Genomic DNA, 26362 nt, shown 5'->3' with positions numbered 1-26362 from the left:
GTTCTACCTCCTCAGCCTCCTGAGTCTGAGATTACAGGCATGTACCACTACTGGCCTCCAGCAGAAATTCTAAAGAAAATTTAATATATAGATTGACACAGCTTTTCATTTTCTCATCATAAGGTTTGATGATCACCAACAGAGCCCTAAGAAATATCCTGTATTAGCCCTTTCATAGAAGATAGGAAACCTGTGTTTAACTGATAAATTTATTGTTTTACTTAATATATGAGTAAAAATTTGATCTTCATCCTACTTAAAATATATGTGCTATGGTAATTATGTTTTTTAAAATAAAAATTTTATAGTTGGGATGTTGTAAGTGACTTGGATTCACTTAAAAGATACTTAGTGAATGATTAGTCTTAAACAAATCATTCTACCTTTTAATATAATGAAGGTTTAAAATGATCAATTTGTTTGAAAGTACTTTCTCTAAAACATGGATTATAAATATATAGGTAGAAATCAGCCACCTTAAAGCAAGACAGATTGCACTACAAGATCAATTGTTGAAACTACAGTCAGCTGCTCAATCGGTACAGTCAGGAGCTGGTGGTATACCAACAACCAGTGCACCGTCTTCATTTGTTTACGGAATGAGTAGTCATTTTTCAGCCTTTCGTGATGATGACATGGACTTTAGTGACATAATTTCATCACAACAAGAAATAAACAGATTGTCAATTGAAGTTTCAAGACTTGAATCTGAAGTTGGCCATTGGAGGCATATTGCTGAGGTAGGTAAAATGTGGGTGAGTTTTTTTAAAACTGTGAATGAGTAAAAATATTGATGCTATTTAGGAAGCAGTGTGTGAAGTGTTTGGTATCAGAAATAATCCTGGACAAGAAAATAGAAAATCTATATTCTAATTCTGCCAGTGGTTCTCTCAGTGGTTTTGGTCAGGTTATGTTTCTCTCTCAGCCTCCTTTTCCCCTTCTGTACAATATTTGGAATTTTTTTTTTTCAAAAATTTTAAAGCAACAGACCCATTTTTCAAAATAAAAGTTACAAGCCCAGGAATCAAAAGAAAAATTGAGGGGCTGGAGTTATAGCTCAGTGACAGAGTGCTTGCCCTGCAAAGTGAAGCATTGGGTTTGATCCTTGGAACTGCATACAAATAAATAAGAAAAACAAAGGTATTGTGTCCATGTTCAACTAAAAAAATTAAAAAAAAAAAAAAAGAAAGAAAAAAGAAAAGAAAGAAGAATTGAGTGGAGCTAGCTTCTTTTCCCCCTGAAGTCTCTGAGACTTCTTTGATGGAAACACTAGGGCTCCAGAGCACTCTGTTTGACACTATCTCCTTGGATTTTTATCTGAGATTTTTGTTAGCTCTAGTAATATATAAAATGAAAATCTGATCATTGGTATTATAAAATATATTAAATTATTTTGTGATTTTTTTTTTCATATGATTCGGAAATGAAATATTTGCTATTTGGGAGATATAAACTTTTTTCCAAGGAACATTTTTTTTTTTTGTCTTACACATCAGATTTTATAGACTGTGGAGGTTGGCAAAAGACACAAGACTTAGAATAAATTGATACATTGTTAACTTGGATTTAACTTCATTCATGTAGGGGAAAAAACAAAGTAAATACTTAAGATTTTTTTGTTCTCTTTTTGTGAATGTAATCTAGCTATGTAAAGGAGAAATCTTCCTAATTAAAATGATCTGCATGTTTCCCATGTTGTTAAACATTCCCAATACCTAAAGTAAACTGTAGTAAGGGCAATCTGTCCATTTTATCTCTAAAAAGCAGTAATTCTTAAGTTTTGTATGTGTAAAAATAACCTGAAGAACTTGATAATATCAGGGATTTCCTGTTTTATCTCTGGAGATTTATTTAGTAATTTATTTCAGGGCCTTGGAAACAGTGTTCAAATGAATACATACTCCCAGGTGATTCTGATTAATCCCAAGGGGGATACATTTTAAGAAATGTTGTTGAGGGTAAGATTTCATAGGGGAAGATGGGTTTTTGCCTAGTTTGTGATAGATCTCTTCTAGAATATGAAGGTGAAAAGGGCATATTTGGGACCTTACAGGGGCTTAATTTTCTAGTGAGGCATATATCTCTATGTATATTATCCTTAATAGCTACAGGAAATAATCATTACTTCTGTTTTACAAACAGGGAAACAAAGTTATTTTCAAAAGTAACACCCTCATTGTCATAGTGATTTAAGTTACAAAGCAAATATATATCTCTTGACTGCCAAATACTGTATTCTTTACGTTATACTGTCTTTTTGGTTCATTAACATGATATATAGTTAAGTGTTAATAAGGATAAATGAATGATAACCTAGCGCATTGGTGGGTAGAGGGAGGGATGGGGAGAGGTTGGTCAAGTGGGTACAAAATTAGTTAGATGGGAGAAATAAATTATGATGATCTTTTGGGTACTAGGGTGATTGTAGATAACAGTAGTATATAGTATATTTCAAAATATCTAGAAGAGAGAATTTTGAATGTTATCACCACAAATAAATGCTAAGTGTTTGAGATAATACTGCTAGTTACCCTGATTTGAACATTCTCAATGTATAAATAAATCAAAACATCACTTGTAACCCCATAAATATGTACAGCTATTAGGTATCAAGTAAACATTTTAAAAAGGTAAATGAAAAACATACAGCTTTGAATAAGAAAAATCCAAAGTTCTTTTATTTTCTTTTCAAACTAAATAATAGGGTTGGGGCTATTATTAGTGGTAAAGTGCTTGCCTTGCATGCGTGAGACACTGGGTTCGATCCTCAGCACCACATAAAAATAAAGATACTGTGTGTTCATCTACAACTAAAATATATATATATATGTAAAATCATTTTTAAAAGATTTTTACTAGATCATCATTAGCATTAATATTGGGTAGCTTTCAGAAAGTGCCTTTTAGAACACTGCTTAATTATTCTCACATTGAATATTTAAGCTACATAAATAAATATTTAAGCTATGTAAATAAATAAAATATTCTGTTTTTTTATCTTAAATTTAGATATTTTGCAAAACTGTTGTCTCCCCAATTAGTCAACACATTCTTGTATATTAGTATCTTTTATTATGTACTACTCTCTACTGAACAAAGTTCTTGGCATCCTTGAGTTAGAATCTATCTGGGAAATTCTTCTTTTTTGACAAGTATCTTTTAATAAAGTTAGTGACTTTCTGTTTTATAAGAAAATTGATGTTTTCTGATTCTTTTTTTCTGAACTTCTAAGGCACAGGGAACACATAATTCTGATCAAAGTGAAATCTGCAAACTACAAAATACTATCAAGGTAGGTCAGATGTTGTTTGTCGTTGACGTGTGTGTGTGTGTGTGTGTGTGTGTGGGGGGGGTACTGGGGATTGAACCCAGGGCCTTGTGCATGCAACGCAGGCACTCTACCAACAGAGTTATATCCCCAGCCCCTGTCATTAACTTTTATGCATCTAAAATCTGTATGTAAAAATATAAGCATAATCACTAAAAGTCTTAATTAAGAGTGATTATAGATTATGATATACAATTTTAACTGGTTCATATTAACTTTATGACAAGTAAGGTATATAAAAATATCTCTTTCCAAAATAATTTGGTTTTGAACATTTTTTCAGTAGTTTATTTTTCATATGTGTGTGTACTCTGTCTCATAAAACTGCATTAACAGAATTTCAAGCTTGCTGAAGTTTCAAGGTTTTTAGAGTTGAAGGATATTGACAAAATAAAATGCTACTATTTTTTATTGGAAAGAATTGTTTTACTTTAGTGGTAGAAATTTGCTAGTTTCTGTCAATTATTATTTCTTTTAAGAAAAGGCATAGTTTATATGTTTATTGTGATAGTGAATTGCTTTTAGTGCTGAAATTATTGTCAGATATAGAATTTTTACTTTGGGGGTTTATTGTTATTCTAATAGTAATATGTGATAAGTTCCAGAGTGAGACCTGGATATGCTATTTACCAACAGTTCTACTTTGGGCAGGTTTCTTAACCTTTCTAAGCTTCTCTTTTGCTATCAGTAAACTAGATATGGTTGTTTTACCTACCGTATAGGTTTGTTTTGAGGTTTACATATAAGGCTTTGAGTCCAGTGCTGGCACAGAAGTGCATAGGATTAAAGAATGACTTACACTTACACCTCAAGAAAAAATAGCTATTGCATAGATTAGGATTCTTAAGTTATAAGCAGTAAAAGCTTTCTCTGGCTAAATAAAACAAAAGAGGATTTACTGGAAGGATCCACAATAGTCTGTCTGTAGGACTGAAGGAAGAGTTGAGCATTCTGGCATCAGGAAGGACAGAAATGGGAGCAGCATCAGGAATCTAGCAAGATACAGTATACAGACTTTTAAGGATGCAGCTCTCAGGATGCTTCCATGTCCATGTTTCTGGAGAAGCATTATTGGTCTCAACTTGGGTAATAAAACACTTTGGTTGACAGTTGGGAGTTCCAGTAGGCCTGGAGAAGGAAAGGCTGAGCAAGAGAATAGTGGTAGTAGGAAAACAGGTACAGATTTCTCAAAGGGTTGATGCTGGTAATGGTGGAATATGTTGTTTGGAAAAGGAGAAGTTTATGTTCATCTTTTGTTTTCAGTATTTTCTTGTTGATGTTCCCTCATTAAAAATAGAAAAACTACGGGCTGGGGTTGTGGCTCAGTGGTAGAATACTCTCCTAGCATGCAGGGGGCACTGGGTTCGATCCTCAGCACCACATAAAAATAAAATAAAGATACGTGTCCACATAAAACTAAAAAAATATTTAAAAAAAAATAGAAAAACTAGCTGGGCTCAGTGGTGCACACCTGTAATCCCAGCAGCTTGGGAGGCCGAGGCAGGAGGATTATGATGTCAAAGCCAGCTTCAGCAATGGCGAGGCACTAAGCAACTCAAAGAGACCCTGTCTCTAAATGAAATACAGAATAGGGCTGGGGATGTGTCTCAGTGGTCGAGTGCCTGTGAGTTCAATCTCCAATACTAAAAAAAAAGAAAAAAGAAAAACTATAGGGTGAGGTGGGACATAGCCTGTCATGCCAGCTAATTGGGAGCCTGAGGCAGGAGGATTATGAGTTTGAGCCCTCCCTGGGCAACTTAGTGAGACTGTCACAAAGTAAAAATGAAAAGGGGTGGGGATATAGCTTAGTGGTAGAGCACTTGCCTAGCATGTCAGAGGCCCTGGGTTCAGTTCCTAGTATTCGTGTGGGGCAGAGGGTGGTGGAGAGAGATGACTGTTTTTAAGGTTTAAGACAGGAAGGGGGGGGGGGAGTCTTTCCAAATTGTTCAAATTTTGGAACTGTGTTTGAATTATTTTCAGCCTTAATATGCTTAGAGAAGTAATTTTAATAATACAGATCTTGGATGATAGTGAAATAAATAGCTTAGGTAAATTTATTGATCATAAATGTGGTTAATTTTGTTTTACTTTTTAAGGTACTTGAACAAAACCGAAGTCGAGACATAGATGAACATCAACATGAAATGTCAGTTTTGCAGAATGCACATCAACAGAAACTGGCAGAGATAAGTCGCCGGCATCGAGAAGAGTTACGTGACTATGAAGAACGAATTGAAGAACTTGAAAATCAGTTACAACAAGGTTATTAATTTTAGTAGTTTCACATATTAGATGACACAAATGGCAAACTAGTACTCTAAGACCAGGACACTGCTGTAAACTTGGACTAAGTTCCAAAAAATGAGTAAGTGATTGGTTTACTCATTTGGCAGATGTTTAGAAAATGACATAGCTTTCAAGATTCTGTAAAATGGAAAGGTCCTTTTTGCTTTTATGGTAAACAATTACAATTCATAGATTTCTTTGTTGCATTGTTTGGTGATGATATGTTGGTAATAAATGATTCAAGATATTTTCAGATACATTGGCTTTTTAGTAGTTGATTCTGATGTTTCTCCAATTTTTTATTTATTTTTAAAGGGTTTATTTAAGATAGTAATTTAAATTTTCTTTTTAAGCTTTCCAAGTTCGGAACTCGAATCTTAGTTATATATATAGTAAGTATTTACTTCTTGGTATTTAACACATGATGTCCCTGACTTTGTTTATGTTCTAGGTGACTCAGGAGTTATAGAAACTGATGAGCCTAAAATCTGTGAGATGCAGAAGACTATTCAGGTTCTACAAACTGAAAAAGTAGAATCTAAAAGAAAGATTGAAGAACTTGAGGAAAAAATCAAAGACATAAATAAAAAATTATCTTCTGCAAAAAATGACAGAGATACCTTGAAAAGAGAACAGGAACAACTCAGTGTGGAAAAGCGACAAATGATTGAACAGTGTGAAAACTTGAAACTGGAATGTAGTAAATTGCAGCCTTCTGGGATGGAGCAGAGTGCTACTGTGGCAGAAAAGGGAAAAATTCTTCCACAGAGTTCAACAGTAGAAGAAGTGCTCAGGCTGCAACAAGCCCTGTCTGGTATAGAATGCTTGGGACTTATTTCAGATTATTGTTTCAGTGCTTTGGAATTGTTTTTAGAGACACACATACTTTAGTAGACAAATACTTCATGAAAATAGAGTATTTGTGGAACCGTCTATAATTTGATTAAAATTGTTTGGTGTGAATTCATTGCCATAGCTAATAGGCAACAAAAAATACTTTTCTATCAAAATGGGTCAATTATTGACTAGGTGTCTCTTAGCCTTCCTTTATTTTTTATGTATTTACATGGAAGTCAGTGATTTAGGAAGCCTCATGGATTTCTGAGAAGTAAATCCAGTGCACACATTGCTGTGGAGAGGTACTGTTTCTTTTAGTCTACACAGAACTGAATACTTTCTATAACTTATCACAGCCCAGACTCTCCATTCAGGGAATGCAGCATTCCATCTTTACAAGTCCATTGTTACCCTTTTAAATGATTTCCTAAATTGAAGCAGAGGCCCAAATGATAAGAACTTTAGGTCATCTACTGTTTTTCATGCTCAAGTTGATGTGTTCACTGGTACAAAAATATTAAATTAGATAGATAAATCACTAGTATTCATACATTCCAGGAACATATAATGAGAGCTTTTCAGCTTGAAAAGATGCATTTTATTTTGCACTTCATTATCCTCTCACAGTATAAACCCTCACTTTATGAACTCATTCATTACTGCTCTGGAAGTTTCCAATCCTTGTGTGCTTGTTACTCCCCACATCTGTACCACTCAGCTGCCTTTTTTCTCCAGCTGCTGATCTAGTCGGCCAACTCTATATATCACCTGGGTTTTTGAACTAAAGTTAGGTTCAAAGTAAAATCATTGTCAACTTCTCCTTTCCTAGCCTTGGTGATTGGTAGTATTCACTGGTCTCTCAAATCAGAATGCTGGAAGTCATCACTGACAAGTCCTATGGGTTTTCTTTTCTTCTCTCTGGCCGAGTGATATTTCAGGATTGTATCCCAGAGGAGTTCCAGGGTTTCTCACAGGCTCATCTGTCCTGAGAGCTGCCATGCAGGTAAAGGGAAGGCAGTGAAGTGTAAGGTCCTGGACCTCTTTTTCATTTGGTTTCAATCAGAATAACTCTGCTCTTTTATAAAATAAGTTTAATTATATCAGGTGATCCATCATTTGCTTAAATAAATCTAGTGCTCTAGTCCTTATCCCCTTTGCCATTTCCATTGCCATGATTCATTTCAGTTAATCATAATTGCTTTTGCTCGTGTTAACTATGGTAGATCTCTTTTTATTTATTCAATTTTTATGTGTACTGGGGTTTAAACTCAGGGGCATTTGACCACTGAGCCACATCCCCAGCCCTATTTTGTATTTTATTTAGAGGCAGGGTCTCCCTGAGTTGCTTAGTGCCTCGCCATTGCTGAGGCTGACTTTGAACTCCCTATTCTCCTGTCTCAACCTCCTGAGCCGCTGGAATTACAGGCATGCACCACTGCGCCCGCTTGAGCATAATAGCGTAGTGTTTAAGAATAAGACTGGGCTGGAATCCAACTTTTGTCACTAACTAGATGACTTTGGGTAAGTTAGTTAACATCTCTCTGCCTCAGTTTTCTCATGTATGTGGTTGGAATAATAATAATATCTTCCTTGTTTGTTGTTTTGTGGGTTACTTGCTGCAGAGTTCTCTTTAGAAAAGTGGTCCATGTCAATTATTATTCATGTCAATGTTACAAAATTTAAATCTCAGGCTCCCATGCTGCTTCCTTCAATTCATTTTATTTTTTTCATTTTGTAGCAAGAATAAATTTGCAGAAACACAAAGCAGATTATTCTCCTGCTTTTTAAAAAGTACTTTATTGCTCACCAGGAACTTCAAGATGAAGTCTAGACTTCCGTAGTCGTACATGTAATGCCCCTCATAATCTGATACCTGTCTACTCTTCAGTTTCTACTCTTCCCATTCTACCATTCTAAGCTTTAACCATATTGAACTGTCTGTAGCTTAAGCCAACAGTCTTGTCTGAGCTCTGTCACTGTTTTGTTTGCTGCATTCTCTTTGTGTGGAGTATCCTTACGTTTCTTTGAGCTGACTCTTAGTGTAGTGGTTTAATACAGGTATTACCTTCATTGTCCAGTACTTGCACTGACTCTTCTCTGGCCCCATTTTCTCCACCTAATCTCTACTAGATGTTTGCCCTTTTTGCTTTCATGGTTCCTTTTTGTTTGCTGTATCACACTGTATTATAATCACATGTTTACTTGTTCTCCTCTGAATTGTAAGCTCTTTAAGAGCAAGGACTAAATTTTTGCCTTATCTGGTATTGGCCTCATCATATATGCTCAATATTTCTCCAACTGAATGTTAAATGAATGACTTCAGCTGAGCTCACGGTATTCTGTTTCTGTATTCTTCTTCCAGAATCTCTTCTATTTATGGATCTGTATGTAGTACATTCATATTTAAATTACTTAAGATAATTGAGATATTATTGTATTGTTGTAATATAAATATATATTTGTTACTTTTGAGTTTCTTTTCCCCGAGTCTTAAGCCTTATACTATTCCTGGTTGCCCAAACTAATCAGCTCATTTGGAAATACAGTTGTTGTTAGTATTTTTTTTTTTTTTTAAAGAGAGAGCGAGAGAGGAGAGTGAGAGAGAGAGAGTGAGAGAGAATTTTTAATATTTATTTTTTAGTTCTTGGCAGACACAACATCTTTGTTGGTATGTGGTGCTGAGGATCGAACCCGGGCCGCACGCATGCCAGGCGAGCGCGCTACCGCTTGAGCCACATCCCCAGCCCATGTTGTTAGTATTTTTATGAAAGCAGTAACATATGATTCATACAGAATACACTTATTCTTTCTTTTCTGAAGAATTGGATTTTAACATAGATTAACTGGCATCATACTATGATTTCTAGAAGTATGAAATGAAAAAATTTAGAAGTATGAAATGAGAAAAATGAAAAAATAGAAGTATGAAATGAGAAAAATGTTTTGTTAAAGCTTGCTAATGGTTCTTATAAGTACACTTTGTTTTAATGGGGTTGCTTTTCTGAGTTTAGTATGGGAGGTTATTATAAAGACTTTCTAAATAATTGTAATGTCAGGTTCATTTAATTGTTTTTACAGATGCTGAAAATGAAATAATGAGACTAAATGGTTTAAACCAGGTAAGCTCATGTTATAGAAGAAAGCTTTTAGCATTGGTTTACTAATAAAAAGTAATTTAATTTATTAGAGTAGTTTGTTTTGTGTTATTTAACAAATTCATGTGAACATACCCTGGGAACTTTTGTCACAATAATTTTATGTTTGCCAATTTATAACAGAAACAAACTATTTGTACCATAAATTTATATTAGGTTAAAAATTTTTATAATTGAAAAATTCAGGTATAACTGTGCAGAACAATTTGATGAAAATTATGTGTATAGAGACATTGTACGATGCTATACCAAAATGAGGAATGCATTTTGACTTTCTTTGAGAACTTCAGGGAGTTTCTATTAATTAGAGGTTATTTTGTTAAATATATATACATATATTTTAAAACATAATAAAGAAATCCTCCTTAAGAATGTCTAAAATGAGTGATTGGCTCTGAATGGTCCAGTGTTATAGTCTTCTAACTTTATGTATCACTAAGGAAATACTGAGTAGAAACACACAATTGTATAAGTAGCCTGCTTTTTTTGTGAACTGGAAATTTCCTGTTTCTGAAAATACTACTTTAACATTTCTGTAGGATAACAGTCTTGCTGAAGACAATCTGAAACTTAAAATGCATGTTGAAGCTTTAGAAAAAGAGAAGTCATCACTGAGTCAAGAAAAGGTGGGTGCTGAAAAATGGGGAGAGAATTATAATGGTGTTATGTATTACAGTTTACAGCTAAGGACAAGTTTATATCAAAATATGGAATGTTTGGTAATAAGAGTCCTGAGGACAAAGCTGATCTCATTGATTCTTATAAGACCAAATTGAAGTACCTGGGCAAGGTTCAGAGTGTGAGTGGCTGGCCAGAGTTTACATGTAGAGATAAGCCAGTAGGCACACAGATAATGAGTGGAAAAGATAGGCCCAGTTTTACTATCAGATGGAGTTCTGACTGCAGCAGTATACATATGTGAGTTGGAAGATCTGGAGTGTATATCCTGAATGGATCCATCATGGGGGACAGGAATTTCGTTTTGAAGAGGGATGAAGAGAGACAGTTTCAGTGGTAGAAATGGCATCTTTTTTGTATATGTTGATAGCAAGGATGGAAAAGGATTCTGTAATACAGTATTGGTTATGGAAGAGGTATTTTTTGGGTTTGAACCACTTAGGAAAAATTCCTTATCTATGGCAGGTCCTTACATAAAGGGTCATTTGAAAACTGGTATTAAGTTAAAGACCAGTGTTTCAATTCAATTTAATTCTTAATTTTTAAAAAGTAATACATGTTTACTGATATATATGTTTAGTACTACTGAAAATTTTCAGATAGTACATGTAGAGTAGTAATGTTTTGCGTCTTCCTTCATTGCTTGGCTTCTTTCCCACAAGCAGTTCTTGTTACCAATTTCTAGTACATCTTTTCAAACATACTAAGGCATATTTGATTATACACAGAAATTGCTTTAAAAATACAAATATCTGGGTTGGGATTGTGGCTCAGTGGTAGAGCGCTTGCCTAGCATGTGTGAGGCCCTAGGTTCTATTCTCAGCACAGCATATAGATAAATAAAATAAAGGTCTATTGACAACTAAAAAAATATTTTAAAAAATACAGATGTCACTTAACATGCTGTTCTTATAGAAACTAACGTTTTCAGAACCTTCACACATTAGGTATATAGGCAGTATTTCTTAAATACTTAGTTGTTTGCACTGTTCTATACTTTATGGGATCTTTGCCACCACCCTTTCTAACCACTAAATGCCAATAATATCTCCCAATCTTTTTTTTTTATTACCATACTATATATATTCTGTTTCTACTCTCATTGTATTCTGCTCCTTAACTGACCTATGTGTACTTTGTAGTTTGAAGACTTCTCTACACATATTTGGGGACCTGCAACCTTTTATGAAACTTTTGGATTCTGTAGCTAGTCTTCATAGCTTTTTTCCATTCTTTTGATGTTTATAGTAGTCCATTGTAACTCTTCCTTATGTCTGTCATGGGTCTGCTTACTGGTTAAGAATGCTATAAGTATGTGTGCCCTTAAGATCCAACTGAAAAAAAAAATGTTTGTGGTTTTCCTAAATGAAGAGGCAACTTTAGAAGACTTAGGGAGGATACTTTTCTATTTTTCTATTCTTTCAGAATAAATTTTTGAACTGGAAGGAAATGAGAGTTGTTATGCAGATGTTCTTTTGTAGCTTTTCTTGCATGCACGCTCTCTCTCTCTTTCTCTGTCTCTCTCTCTTTAATACCCAGGAGTGTGTAACCACATTCCAGCCCTTTTTATTTTTTATTTCAAGATGAGATCAAGCTAAGTTGCTTAGGGCCTTGCTAAGTTGCTGAGGCTGGCTTGAACTTTCAATCCCCCAGTCTCCCGACTGGGATTACGGATATGCACCATTGTATACAGCTCTAGGTCTCTTTAATAAGGTATTATTAGGCTTTTTATTTGAAGGAATTTGAGATTTTTATTTACTTTAGATTCCTTAGAAATTTAATCTTTAAAAATCTATATAATTGAAGGAAGGCTTTACACTGATACATAATCACAAACATCATAATCACATTGAGAAGCAAAGAGAACTGTCCCTCCTCTGGGATTTTGGAGAAAACATTAAGTATCTAGTAATAGACTATAAAATGTATATAGAGATCCATGTATAGGAATGTCAGCTTTGAGAGAAGGGAACCTAGTCCATGCTTTGTTAGAAGGTAAAGAAAGAAAGGCAGGTGTTTTGTTGAGTCAAGAAAAGTTTCCCTGTTCTGACAGAAGCAAGGAATGAGATGAATTCTAGGGGGAAAGAAGAAAACTTTTCAGAAAGGGAGAACTTTAGAGTGAATGAGTATAAATTTGTCATTTGCATTTAGTCTGTGACTAAATGACTGAGTGTTAAGAAGTGAAAGTAGAGAGAGCCAGGAGACTTGAGGAGTTTTGTAAAGTCTGTGTATGGTGGGGGAGGGGATAAGGGAAGCAGCTGTGGGAGTGGATAGGAAAGGCTTTCTACCGGGAAAGGACTTGTGTGAAGGAGTTAGAGCTAGAAGGTAAACATAAAGTTATCACATCTTGTCTAGGGTTATAGAATTTTGCTTGAAGCTAGAAGTAAAATTACATATGAATAAAGACTGGCTTATTGAGTTTTATTTATCATTATTGAGGTGTTGTTTAATGTTTATAATGTACAGCATTTAAAATAGGTCTCCAAATTCCATTCGTTTGTGTATATAATCACCTCCCACCCTTTTATTATTTAAGGAGGAACTTCAGATATCACTGTCAAAATTGAGCTGTGAATATGAAGTAATTAAAAATACAGCTTCAACAGACATGAATTTGAATGTACAATTACACGACTTAAAACTTAACTTGAAGGCAAAGGAGGAAGAACTGAATCAGAGTATCAATGAAAAGAAAATGCTGATAGCTGAGTTAGAAGAACTGGACAATCAAAACCAGGAAGCTACAAAGGTAACGCTACATGACAGATAGTAAGGGCTGAGGAAGCATATTCCACTCAGTAGACTGAACACTGGGTGAACAGGCAAAAAATAATAGGTATAATTTAATTTTATAATTTGAGTAATGTTTTAGTTTATTGATATTCTAGTCATAGAGACTGGGACAGTTTTTCTGTAGAGTGCCACTTAATAAGATAATTTTGGCTTTGCAAGCCATGTCATCTCAGTTGCCCACTACTCAGCTCTGCAATTGTGATGTATAAACAAATGAGCATGGCATGTGAATTTTATATACAAAACAGGCCTGTGGTCTGTAGTTTGTTGACTCTGTTATTTAATTTGAAAATATACAACTTATATCATTTACCTTCTTTTGTTTTAAATTCTTATCCCTAAAGTGATAAAATGGACCTGCTCTAAGATATTGTAAATTTTGTAGGGGATATTGGGATAGAAAGAAAGTTGTTTTTAAGAAAGATTAAAAATGACTAATAATTTTCTTTATTAAATGTACAAAATTTTGCAAGAATTTCTTGAGGCACTAAAATGAGAAAATGTTGTAAAGTTACCATACAACTTTTCTTTCAGCACATGATTTTGATAAAAGATGAGCTATCAAAACAACAAAATGAAGGAGACCTTGTAATCAAGAAATTGAAACAAGATCTAGATGATGAAAAAAAGAGAGTTCATCAACTTGAGGATGATAAAATGAACATATCCAAAGAGTTGGAAGTGCAGAACGAAAAGTTAACTCGGAGTGAACAGAGCCTCAGTGATTTGAACTTAACCAAACAGAAGCTTGAAGATAAAGTAGAAGATTTAGTAGATCAGCTAAAAAAATCACAAAAAAATAGTTTAAACATCCAGCAAGAAAACCTTGAGCTTAAGGAACACATTAGACAAATTGAAGACGAGCTGTCTAAGTTCAGAATTTCTCTGAATGAAGACTCTAATTTTAAGGATGACTTGCTTAAAGAACGGGAAGCTGAAGTTAGCAACTTAAGGCATAATCTTTCAGAAGTAGAACAGCTCAATGAAAATTTAAAGAAAGTTGCTTTTGATCTCAAAACGGAAAATGAAAAGTTGATCTTAGCATGTGAAGATATAAGACATAAGTTGGAAGAATCTATTGCTGGTAACAATCAAATTTCTCAAGAAAAAGACACTATTATGGAGACTCTAAAAAGAGACAAAGAACAGATAGAAGCCCAATTGCACCAGGCAGAAAAAAGACTGTTGGAAGAAGAAAACAATTACAGGCAGACTATTCAGGAACTCTCAAATGCACGTAATTTGAATACCTCTGCCTTACAGCTGGAACATGAACGTGTAGTTCAACTCAATCAAGAGAAGGACTTTGAAATAGCAGGACTCAAAAAGAATATTGCTGATCAAAAAGAAACTAAGGAAATTTTGGCATCTCATTTAGAAGAACAGAAGCAATTGATACAACTTATAAATGAGAAAGAAGTTTTTATTGAAAAACTCAAAGAAAAAAGTTCAGAACTAAAAAAGGATTTAGATGAGTGTTCTCAGGCCTTAAGAGAAAATGAAACTTTAAGGCAAACCATAGAAGAAAAGGACAGAATTCTTGGATCAATGAAAGAAGAGAACAATCATTTGCAAGAAGAATTGGAAAGACTTAGGGAACAGCAGAATCGAGCTGTACCTGTGGCTGAGCCTAAAACCCTTGAAGGTATCACAGAACTAGAATCGGAGGTATCTCAACTGAATGTAATAAAAAATCATCTGGAAGATGAAATTAAACACCATCAAAAGATAATTGAAGATCAAAACAAGAGTAAAATGCAACTACTTCAGTCTATACAGGAGCAGAAGAAGGAAATGGATGAATTCAGATACCAATATGAGCAGATGAATGCTGCACATACCCAGTTATTTTTAGAAAAAGATGAGGAAATTAAGAATTTGCAGAAAACTATTGAACAAATAAAAGCCCAGTTGCCTGGAGAAAGATGCGATACTCAAACAGAGAATTCTGATATTTTTCAAGAAACAAAAGTTAAAAGCCTTAATTTAGAAAATGAAAGTGAAAAACATGACCTATCGAAATCTGAAACTGAAAAGTTAGTGAAAGGAATCAAAGAACGAGAACTTGAGATTAAACTTCTAAATGAAAAGAATATATCTTTAACCAAACAGATTGATCAGCTGTCCAAAGATGAAGTTGGTAAACTCACTCAAATTATCCAGCAGAAAGATGTGGAGATACAAGCTCTTCAGGCTAAAATTTCTTCAGTTTCATGCTCCCAGGATGTTGTTTACCTTCAGCAGCAACTGCAGACCTTCACTATGGAAAGAGAACAAGTATTTGCTGTTTTGAATGAGAAGACAAAAGAAAATAGTCAGTTGAAAACAGAACATCACAAAATGATGGATATAGTAGCTGCCAAAGAAGCAGCCCTCATCCAACTTCAAGAAGAAAATAAAAAATTGTCCACCAAATTTGAAAGTAGCGGTCAAGATATGTTTAGAGAGACTCTGCAGAATTTATCTCGTATCATTAGAGAAAAAGACATTGAAATAGATGCATTAAGTCAGAAATGTCAGACTTTATTGGAAGTTTTACAAACTTCTGGCACTGATAATGAAGTTGGAGGCGTTAATAGTAATCAGTTTGAGGAGCTCCTACAGGAACGCAATACATTAAAACAGCAAGTTAAAAAAATGGAAGAATGGAAACAACAGGTAATGACAACAGTCCAAAATATGCATCATGAGTCAGCTCAACTTCAAGAGGAACTTCTACAACTTCAAGCCCAAGTTTTGGTTGACAGTGATAATAGTTCTAAATTAGAAGTAGACTACACTGGTCTCATCCAAAGTTATGAGCTGAATGAAACCAAACTCAAAAATTTTGGGCAGGAATTAGCCCAAGTTCAACATTGCATAGGGCAGCTTTGTAATACCAAAGACCTTCTTTTAGGAAAACTTGATATTATTTCACCCCAGCTCTTGTCTGCTTCATCACTTACCTCCCAGTCAGCAGAGGTAGAAGAACTGAGAAAATCACTGCAAGAAAAAGACGCCACAATCAAGACACTAAAGGAAAATAACCACAGGTTATCTGATTCAATTGCTGCTTCTTCAGGGATTGAAAAGAAAGAACATGAACAAACAGATTCAGAAATTAAACAGCTAAAAGAAAAGCAAGACATTTTGCAAAATTTACTTAAAGAAAAAGACCTCTTAATCAAAGCCAAAAGTGATCAGTTAATTTCTTCAAATGAAGATTTTACTAACAAAGTGAATGAAAACGAATTATTGAGGCAAGCTGTAACAAACCTAAAGGAGAGAATGTTAATTTTAGAAATGGACATTTCTAAACTAAAAGGGGAAAATGAAAAAATAATAGAAACATCCAAAGAAAAGGAAACGGAGTATCAAGCATTACAAGAGACAAACTTGAAGTTCTCTGTGATGCTGCGAGAAAAAGAGTTTGAATGTCAGTCAATGAAGGAGAAAGCTCTTGCCTTTGAGCAATTGTTACAAGAAAAAGAACAGGTATGTTCTGGATGGAGCATTATAGGAGGAGGAGGTTGAGGGTGAAGTAGACTTTTTAAAGTACTGGTTACTCTATCAATGCAGTCTTCAGGACTATAAATATGTTTGTTTAGAAATATGTATTTCAAGATACTGTGTGATTTATCTAAATAAACTTTCCTCAGGTATCTGGAAGTTTCTTCTTCCAATTACTAATTTTTAATAGATTAATTTTACAGCCTTCAAAATAGAAAAGGATGTAATAACAATATCTTTCTTTAGAAAATATTGTATCAGAGGGAATCACTTTAATTAAATTTTAGATATGTTTCAGTAATTGCCAGTAATAGCTAACTTTTTAGATTCTTAAATGAAAGGGAAGCTCTATGAATATAAACCGTCTACATCTTTGACTGTGATCTGCAATAAGAAATACTTTTACGCTGTGACACAGTAGATACGTGTGTGTTTGTGTGTGCATATGTGTGAAACTGAAAAAAGTGTAAGGAACCAGAAATCACCCTTACTATATATGATACTCTGTTAAAAAAAAAAAAAAGAAAGAAAATGCTGGATGATCCATAAATTGACTTTAATGAATCGAATTTGTCATAAACCTGGAATTTGAAAAGTTATTAGGCATAAGTGGTACTTTAAACATAGTAGGCTCTCTAAGTACTCTAATCCCAGCTCTGGTTTGTTTGTTCAGCTGTAAAATGGAGGATAATAGTAGTTAAAATAGAAAGTGTTGGTAGCTTTTGTTATATTCAAAGTTCTACATTCTCATCTGATAGCATGTTTTTTTATTTTAAATATTTACTTTTTTAGTTGTAGTTGGACACAATGCCTTTATTTTATTTATTTATTTTTATGTGGTGCTGAGGATTGAACCCAGGCCCTCGCACGTGCTAGATGAGTGCTCTATCGCTGAGCCACAACCCTATTCCCTGATAAGCATGTTGTACTGAATATTTTTCATGGTCATTTTAAGAAGAATTATTGGCGATCTGTTGCATTTAACTCTGAGAACTGCTATGTAAATCTTGGTAGTGGTGCCTTTTTAGTGTGATTTTTATAAACTTATGGTAGTAGAAATTTGGAAAAGAGATGATAGAACAGTAGAATATTCAGCAGATGCTGCATTAACATTTGTATACTGCCCAGGCATAAGATGCAAACTGATTTAACTTCTTTTGCCAGTTAAATTCTCAGAATCTTGGATTATCTGATTAAGTAGCTACACGATTGTCAGTGTTTAGGTGTTTGGTCTTTCAGAGATAGCTTTTTAGTTTAGATGACACCTGTCTATAATTGGTGTAAAAGACTTTCTTAGAGAGTAGAGCTTCCCATTGTTCACTGATATTGGGTGTACGCTTGGATGGTTTTGAGAGAGTCTATCAGAAGAGTGCAAAACAGTGAAATTTTCTGTTGTACTATTTGTATTTTTCCTTTTGCAGTTTTAGCATTTGATACCATTTAGTTCATTTAGTTGACATTTACATATCTAAGTGTGCAGATTTTTTTAAGGCTCTCTTGTCTTTTAGGAAGCTTCCCTAAGTTAAGTAGTTCTTAAATATTATATTGAGGAAATTACCATGAACTAAACAATTTCTTCAATCTTCTGAATATATTTTGAGGGCATCTTTAGATTACACAGGTTAAACATCCCTAATCTGAAATCAACAGATAACTCAATCTGTTTAGAGGAAAAGGTATGTTTCTCAACAGGAGATCTTCAAGCCTGTTTAATTTTGTAAGCATTTCTTCTTTCTTTGTAATATGAAGAACAAACTTAACTGAAAAACTATTTGGAAAAGATTAGCCTCCCTATCCAGGGATGGGTATTGGTTTTATGATTCATTTTCAGTGATTTTATCCTGCCATTTTTATGTTCTTTTTCTTTTTTAAATTTCCTTGTTTGTTAAGAGAGAATGGGGTCACACTGTGTTGCCCTAGCTGGGCCTACAATCCTGGGCTCACCTGATTTTTCTGCCTCAGCTTCCAAAGTAGTGGGACTCTAGGTGCATGGTGCATGCCACTATTCCTGGCTTATATATTCTCAAAGAAATGAAAAGTTTACATGGACACTTAAAATAATACTGTATACTCATTTGATATGCATATCTAAAACATTAAAGGATTAACTGTAAATGGCCTTGACATTTTTGTGTGCTTTTTAGAATTCCAACTATTGGCTAAAATTCATGGCCCTACTTTTGCAGTGAAGGGTTATCTTTTATCTGCTGCCATTAATATGTTGTACTTGTCCGGAATGCATTCAAAAATAAATTTTCATTTACTGTCTAGCAAGATTTCATTTGATAGCTGCTTTTGTTAAATTGTTGCCAAAAATATTCTTTTAAAATAGGCTGCACATAATATGAAAGACTTACCTTTCTCTCTTTTGCCAGACACTTGACATCATTATTTCTCTTTAACAATCATGGGTGCCCGATGAATGAATGCACGTGCACGCGTACACACACACACACACACACACACACACACACACACAGGAAGAATCACATTTCTTTTGTGATTTGGAGGCTTGTGGACATTGTAAAATGTAAATAGTATAAATTTGGAGAGTTTTTTTTTTTTTTCCTTGTGGGTTCCTTTTAAAATATGTCTAGTGAACTTTTTCAGTTAGACTAATTATAGATTTACAGAAGAGTTGCAAAGATAATGAAGAGTGTTCTCATATATTAATACTCAGTTTCCCTTATTATTAACATCTTACATCTCTGGTACATTTATCTCAGTTAATGAAACAATGTTGAGGCATTATTATTAACTAAAGTTCATATATTTGAATTCTTTAATTTTTACCAAATGTCCTTTTCCTGTTTGAGGATGCCATCTGGGATTCCACATTATATTTAGAGGTCCTATATCCTTAGGCTCCTCTAGATAGACAGTTTCTCAGACTTCCTTGTTTTTATTGACTTTGACCTAGTTAACTATACTTTCAAATTATTTAATGAAGAAATGTCTTTTTAAAAGTGTATTTTGTTCAAAGCTAAAGTTATTTCTTTCTAAAAGGGAAAAGCTGGGGAGTTAAATCAGCTTTTAAATGCAGTTGAATCAATGCAGGAGAAGACAATTATGTTTCAGCAAGAACGAGACCAAGTCATCGTAGCCTTAAAGCAGAAACAGATGGAAAACAGTACCCTACAGCACGAGGTATACTTTCATTTTAAAGGGACAGTGAATCAAACAATAAATTTAATAATTATTAAGATAACTGGGAGGACTACCAAGTAAAATGAACTTATCTCTTTGTTGATTTTTTTTCTAGACTCCTCTGATTTGCTATAGTAGGATTTTGATCTCCTAGAGTACTTTATATTTCAGTTTTCAAAAGTGAAAACCAAGGCATATCTTAGATATAAGAAAAATTTCTTATAAAGTAATGAAATAAAGTGAGATTTACTGAAAAAGTATTCTGTCACAAAGAGGCCATTGCTTTTGTATAATTCCATCTTCCATTATAGCCACAGCAAATGAGATCTTACTAAAGCTTTGGAATGAATATGCAACGTGATACCAGGTGAAATTTTCCTAGCATAAATACGATATTAGTATACAGATAATAAACTTCAGTAATGGGAAGAGATTGATAGCAAAGTGGTTTGTGAGGGGGTGGGGAGGAAGGATTATATAGAAGAAAAGTAAAGAAATGTCCTCTACCTAGGTTCAACACTTACGTGACAAAGAACTACGCTTAAACCAGGAGCTAGAAAGGCTACGCAGCCATCTTTTAGAATCAGAAGATTCTTACACCCGGGAAATTTTGGCTGCAGAAAACAAAGAGATTCAACTGAGAAAGAAAGTCACACTATTGGAGGAAAAGCTAGTTTCATCTTCTAACGCAAGGTAATTTTTTCATTTGTTTGCATTAATTTCAACTAACTGAACGTTGCTTGAGTGTCAGACTCAGTACTTTTCATGTTAGCCCATTTTCATGAAATTCATTATCTCCATTGTACAGATGAAGAAACTAAAGGTAAAGAGATTTAAAAATCTTCCCAATATCAGGCACAATGTGTATGTGTGTGTGTGTGTGTGTGTGAGATTTCCTAGATTTTTTTACTTGTCATTATAGGAGAATATTGTGAAATTCTGATTGATGTAATTAGCTCTGAAGCTCCCAAAAAACTAATTTTTTTCATCAAATGATCTAAGCTTGAACCTAGGGATGGATATTAGAAGGGAAGAGAATAAAGAAAGAACCAAAGTGAAGGTCTAGTTCACCATGAAGGATGAACTTTTGGTTTATTATTACTTTTGAGTGACCAGGTCTTTGCTTATATATTTAAAAATTTTATTTCTATCAATAGTTTTGTTAAATTCTTTATTATAAAATCATTGTGTTTTTCACATTAGAAAAATCATATAAACCAAAAGAACAGAGCACCATTCACCCAAGATAATCTTTTGTTGTTGTTATTGTTTTGTACCTTTTGTTTGTTTGTTTGTAATTTATATTTGTGTATATATAATGTATTTTTAAAAAAGCAAAAATGAGATCATTAGTGCTGTTATTTGTAACCTTTTTCTGTCACCTAATATGAGCATCAGAATACAGTTAGCCATGTATTTCTGTACTATCATTTTATGGCTGCATATAGTATATGGATTTGGATTTGTTATAATTTCTTTAACCCAATCATTTATTATTGAACATTTATAGTGTTTCAACCTTTCAAAATCATGGAGAGTGCTGTCATGATATCTCAAGACTTTTTTTTTTGTGGTGAGGACAGATTATTTCCTGTGTAAAATTTGAGAACTTTCAAATCAAGGGGCATTTAAAAATTTTTGAGATTGAATCATCAAATTGTCTGCTAGAAAACTTATGTCTACATTTATTTCCATTAGTGATATTTGCATCTTTTATTTTCCTTTCGCTATGTATGACACAGATGAAGATACAAGGAGGTAGTAGATGTTATCTCTTTGAAAAGAGTTTAAAAGTCAGTTTAAAAGTCAGTAGAGACAAATTTCTAGTGAGTTCCTCCGTCTGCTTTGAAAAGTATATTATTATATCCTTTGACTCACAAGGAAATTTTGTTTAATATAGGGATTAAAACAGTGATCATTGGTACATGCATTACTTTGGCAGAAATGCCAAAACATCCTTAGGCTGTGGCATCCTTATAATCCATCTTTGCAGTTTTTAGGCCCTTGTTTTCCTTAATTAAAATAGTTTCTAGTCTGTGTCTCTGTCGTTTACTCTTCCTAATAACTTCCAGGATAAACTTCCCTAAGATGAGCTTTGAACTACCATTTTTTGAAACAAGTGTCTCGACTTCTGTGATTGGTCCCAGGTTACTTTCCACCTTAGCTTTCTTTTATACTGTCATCCACATCCAGCCAAACTATTATTCAGCTCCTCAGAGTATGATTTCCTTTCTTTCTACTTTTTCTTTTTATAGTAATCCTTCTACCTGAAGTGTGGGCCTATCCCTACCAGTTTTTCTGTGAGTCCCACCTATTCTCCAAATTCTGTTTTCTTCATGAAGGGTGCTTATTTAGTACCCCTCACCTTTTTATCAAAAAATAGTTCCTGTTGTGAACTTGCATAATACTTGAGGCTTTGGTAGGGCAGATATATTTTACTTGAGGGTACAGGTAGTTCTTTACCTATGTTACACTTTCTCCCATGCTATACAGTGTAAGTTCATTGAGGTGAAGTGATGAGCTATTCATTATGTACCTTTCCCACCATATATGTTATATACATAGATATTCAGCAATATTTGTTTTATGAAAAACTCATATCTTTAAACCAATTTATGGTGTTTTGAGCCCTTAATAGTAATACTTGGTATTTATTAACTTTTTTGAGGGCAGTCTTAGCACATCTTATCCTTACAATCAACAGTTTGATTTGGGAAATGGAGTTCAGGTGGTCTTATCAATTTACAGTTCTTTCCACAAGAGGGTGCTATTTGGTAAAGTGTCTCCAAAGTGAGTTGTTTAATGCTTTTCAGTATGAATTTAACTGGAGGTTAAATACTCATGAAGACCATAGCAGTATTTTTGATGTAATCATAATACAATAAAGAAGTATACCAATGACATAAGGCTGCATGCAAAGGTGTTATATAAATAGATCTCTTAGGAAAATCTCTGTGTTATTATTTGGAACAGGGGTAGGGTTTATTGTATTATATTTAATAAAGGCAATAAGAAAGATGATAATGAAATATAACTAATCATAGCAGTTCATCAGTGGGGACAGCCTTTAGAAAGCTATACATACATCATGATTGCAAGTGATAAAAACAAGGGAACATCATAGAACGGACATCCATTTCTCCTTAGCTTGGACAAAATGCCTTAGGCTGACACAGTGACTTTGAAGGGCCCTTACAGTTCAGCATTTTATGATAAATTATATGTTAGTTTTAGTTTGGAAATGTGAAAGTTGCAGGCTCTTTATAAGTTTTTCTTTTGCCAGCATTTCTTTTTAGTCTAATTGTCAGTCTTTAAAAGGCCTGCTGTTTGGTGAAAGTCACCTTCACAGGAAGGATACTTGAATTAACAGAAACAACAAAGATCAGAAAAATTCTCCCAGTTCTTGAACTTGAATTTAATGCAGTAAAATGTAAGGAGACTCAAATTTCTAAAGACAGAAAGTAGATGGTGGATGCCAGGGGAAGGGGGGGGAGTTGTTATGTAATAGGAATGGAGTTTCAGTTTGGGAAGTAGAAAAGCTCTAGAGATGGATGGATGGCGTGATGATTGTACAACAATGTGACTATACTTAGTGACTCTGAACCATATACTTGAAAAGATGGTTAAATGGTGAATTTTAAGTTATATTTTGTCACAATTTTAAAAATGTAGGAAAGATATTTCATCTTGTTTAAGTGTCTAAAAAATTACTTTGAAAGCTACCTTATATGTAACGCAGTAAGATTTATGTTGGGAAAATGTTTCTTCTTGTTGAAGTGTCTAAATAGGTAGAAGCAGTTTGACTTTGATTCTTTTGTTTGAAGTCATCAAGCCAGTGTGCAGATAGAGTCGCTGCAGGAGCAGTTGAGTATGGTCTCTAAGCAGAGGGATGAGAACGCACTGCAGTTTTCGCTCTCCCAGGAACAAGTAAAACAGTATGCCCTGTCATTAACTAACCTGCAAATGGTTCTAGAGCATTTCCAACAAGGTAAGTTGTGTGGTTGATCTTGCAGTGAAGAGAAATTGTAGTTGTTAGTAATTTTGCCTTATGTTAATACTTCTTTAGGTTAGACATGGGGAAATCTTTGAAAATTTTCTTGCTTGTTAAGGGGGAAAGACATCAAAAAACCATCAAAAAGTTAATTTAGACTCCTTTTACAATTAAAACTAAAGAACATGAACTGTATTTAGTAATTATTGAAAGTTTTGTTTAGTATGTTATTACTAGTTAAAATCAAAGTTGGAATTATAAGGGTAACATGAAGAAGGATGATCCAATGATAAAGAGGAACAAAAAGAAGAACATAGAAACAAGGCGGTTAGGTTTTTGAGATGTTGATTGGAGATTAAATCCTCTTCAGAGTGTTAATTACCAGTAATTACTGTCCTTTGAAGTATTTATTTATTAACTCCTTACTTTGGTCATCTGGACTTTGAGATAATTACATTTTCTGGTCCAAGTGAAAATTTTTTTTTTTTTGAGTCATACCAACAGTGATCAAAGCTTTTTTACCCTGAGAACCAAATATGCTTTACATGCTTTTCCACACTTGACCTTCCATCCTTAGATTTATCCAGTTGACATATTCACTTATGTAGCCACCTATATGTTTATTCATACATTCAGTAGGTACTGACTGAATTAATTGCTAAGTAACTGACTGGGAACAGGCAGGAGGATTAGGGGATATGAGGATACTGAAGTAACCAACAAGAGTTTATAGTTTTTTGTCTACACAAAACTTTAAATTTGTACCTCTGTATTCTTTCAGAGTTACACATGGTTGAAATTTTATACTTTAAATTGTAAGAGTTCTCAGGTCTACTTTACAATATAATGTGATTGAGTATAGGGCATATAGACTAGTGTGGCACTGAGGCTGTAGAGAAGGCTTTGCCAAAAAGGAAGTATTAGATGGAGTTATGAAAGGAGAGAAGAATATCCAAGATCAGGCTTTAGGCAGAGGGAAATACTAATTTATTTAGTTCCACTTGATCATTAAGATATACAAATTTCTTGTTGAGGTGTTTGAACTGTTGTCAAATTATTAAAGTACAGGTGGTTTAAAATTCCAGTTTTATCACGATTGCAAAATATTAATATAACTTCTTTTTCTCTTTTAGAAGAAAAAGCTATGTATTCTGCCGAATTAGAAAAAGCAAAACAGTCTATAGCTGAATGGAAGGAAAAGGCAGAAAAATTAGAAGGAGAAGTATTGTCATTACAGGTAGACCAAAAGAGTTTTCTCTTGTAAATCTTATTATTCATGGTATGATTTCTTGTAGATCCTTGTCTTGGAAATTCTCTTCTCTTCCATTCATAAAGTAAATGTTATTTGAGCGGCTGCTGTGTATCCAGCACAGTTTGGGGTCATAACAGTGAATAAGGTAGTGAGGATTTCCAGATAATGTAGATGAAGGCACATTTAATTTTTTAGCACACATAGGTATTTTAGCTATTTCTAAAGAAAATTTAATCTGCATTTTTAACTTTATAATTTTCTCTTTTAATCAAAATAATATTGGGTACTACATTTCACATGGATTCAAATAACATATATTACCCCATTAGATCTCTTTCTTTTGTAAGTATCAGCCTTTAAAAAGATTTTTCTCGGGGCTGGGGATGTGGCTCAAGTGGTAGCGCGCTCGCCTGGCATGCGTGCGGCCCGGGTTCGATCCTCAGCACCACATACCAACAAAGATGTTGTGTCCGCCGAGAACTAAAAAATAAATATTAAAAATTCTCTCTCTCTCTCTCTCTCTCTCTCTCTCTCTCCTCTCTCTCTCTTTAAAAAAAAAGATTTTTCTCTTTATTATTATGCCATATTTCATATACACAAAATTATATATAAGGCATATATAACCTTTATACATAAACTATTGTTATAATTTACTTACCCATTTTACTGACAAAAGGACATTTTAGATATCTTCTGTACAAACTGTGTGGTTACGTACTTCCTTGTTGTTTATATCTCCTGGTACACACACACATGAATTTCTTTCAGGTATACATTTTGGTTGAAATTGCTGAGTCATAGATGTTTATGGCGGATTGCAGATGGCAGATTTTGTTCTTTTGTGTTTATATACTCCTACCAGGAATGCACAGGAGTTCTTGTTCTGCATTCTTGTCAGCATTTCACATTATTAGGCTTTTTAAGTTTTTATCAAACTGGTGATTGGGAATTTGTTTGAGTCTGTTTTGTGCTGCTATTATAAAATACCACATACTGGATAGTTTGCAGTGAAAAGAAATTTTATGGGCTAATGGTTCTGGGGGCTGAGAAGTCCAAGACTAGTAGTGTCTGATGAGGTCCTTCTTGCTGTGTCCAACCCCTGGCAGAAGGGCAAAGAGAGGGCCAGAGAGGAAGCAAGAGGGGGCTGAATTTGTCCTTTATAAAGAGCCCAGGCCTGAAATAATGACATTAGGGTGGTGTGCTCATGACCTAACACCTCCCAATAGACCTGCCTCCCAATACTATCACACTGGGCCTCAGATTCTAACATGAACTTAGGGGGCCACATTCAAACCATATCAGAAGGACTCTCTTATAGTTTTTGTATGCATCTCCTTGACTACTAATGAGGTCACACATCATTTAGTGTAGCTGTTGACCATTTGTGCTTTCTTGTAGGTTCATGG

The 26362-nt window shown here is 34.2% G+C and overlaps 1 protein-coding gene across 3 annotated transcripts in view; it reads left to right on the top strand.

Annotated features, from left to right (window-relative positions):
• TRIP11 (thyroid hormone receptor interactor 11) overlaps positions 1–26362 on the top strand; it is a 71815-nt gene that overhangs the window by 10771 nt on the left and 34682 nt on the right. For 2 of the 3 annotated variants that reach the window (XM_081292599.1, XM_081292598.1), the window contains exons 4-15: positions 462–740; positions 3233–3292; positions 5425–5590; positions 6066–6428; positions 9530–9570; positions 10146–10232; positions 12821–13033; positions 13612–16551; positions 19573–19713; positions 20225–20406; positions 23538–23701; positions 24838–24941. In XM_081292599.1, the coding sequence (XP_081148725.1) occupies positions 462–740; positions 3233–3292; positions 5425–5590; positions 6066–6428; positions 9530–9570; positions 10146–10232; positions 12821–13033; positions 13612–16551; positions 19573–19713; positions 20225–20406; positions 23538–23701; positions 24838–24941 (4740 nt within the window). The remainder of the gene's footprint in view (positions 1–461; positions 741–3232; positions 3293–5424; positions 5591–6065; positions 6429–9529; positions 9571–10145; positions 10233–12820; positions 13034–13611; positions 16552–19572; positions 19714–20224; positions 20407–23537; positions 23702–24837; positions 24942–26362) is intronic. The other variant, XR_014021751.1, reaches the window with a different exon arrangement.

Source organism: Spermophilus citellus (genome assembly GCF_964194105.1).
Source record: "Spermophilus citellus genome assembly, chromosome: 4".
NCBI classification, from domain to species: Eukaryota; Metazoa; Chordata; class Mammalia; order Rodentia; family Sciuridae; genus Spermophilus; species Spermophilus citellus.
This window is presented reverse-complemented; position numbering and strand designations above follow the sequence as displayed.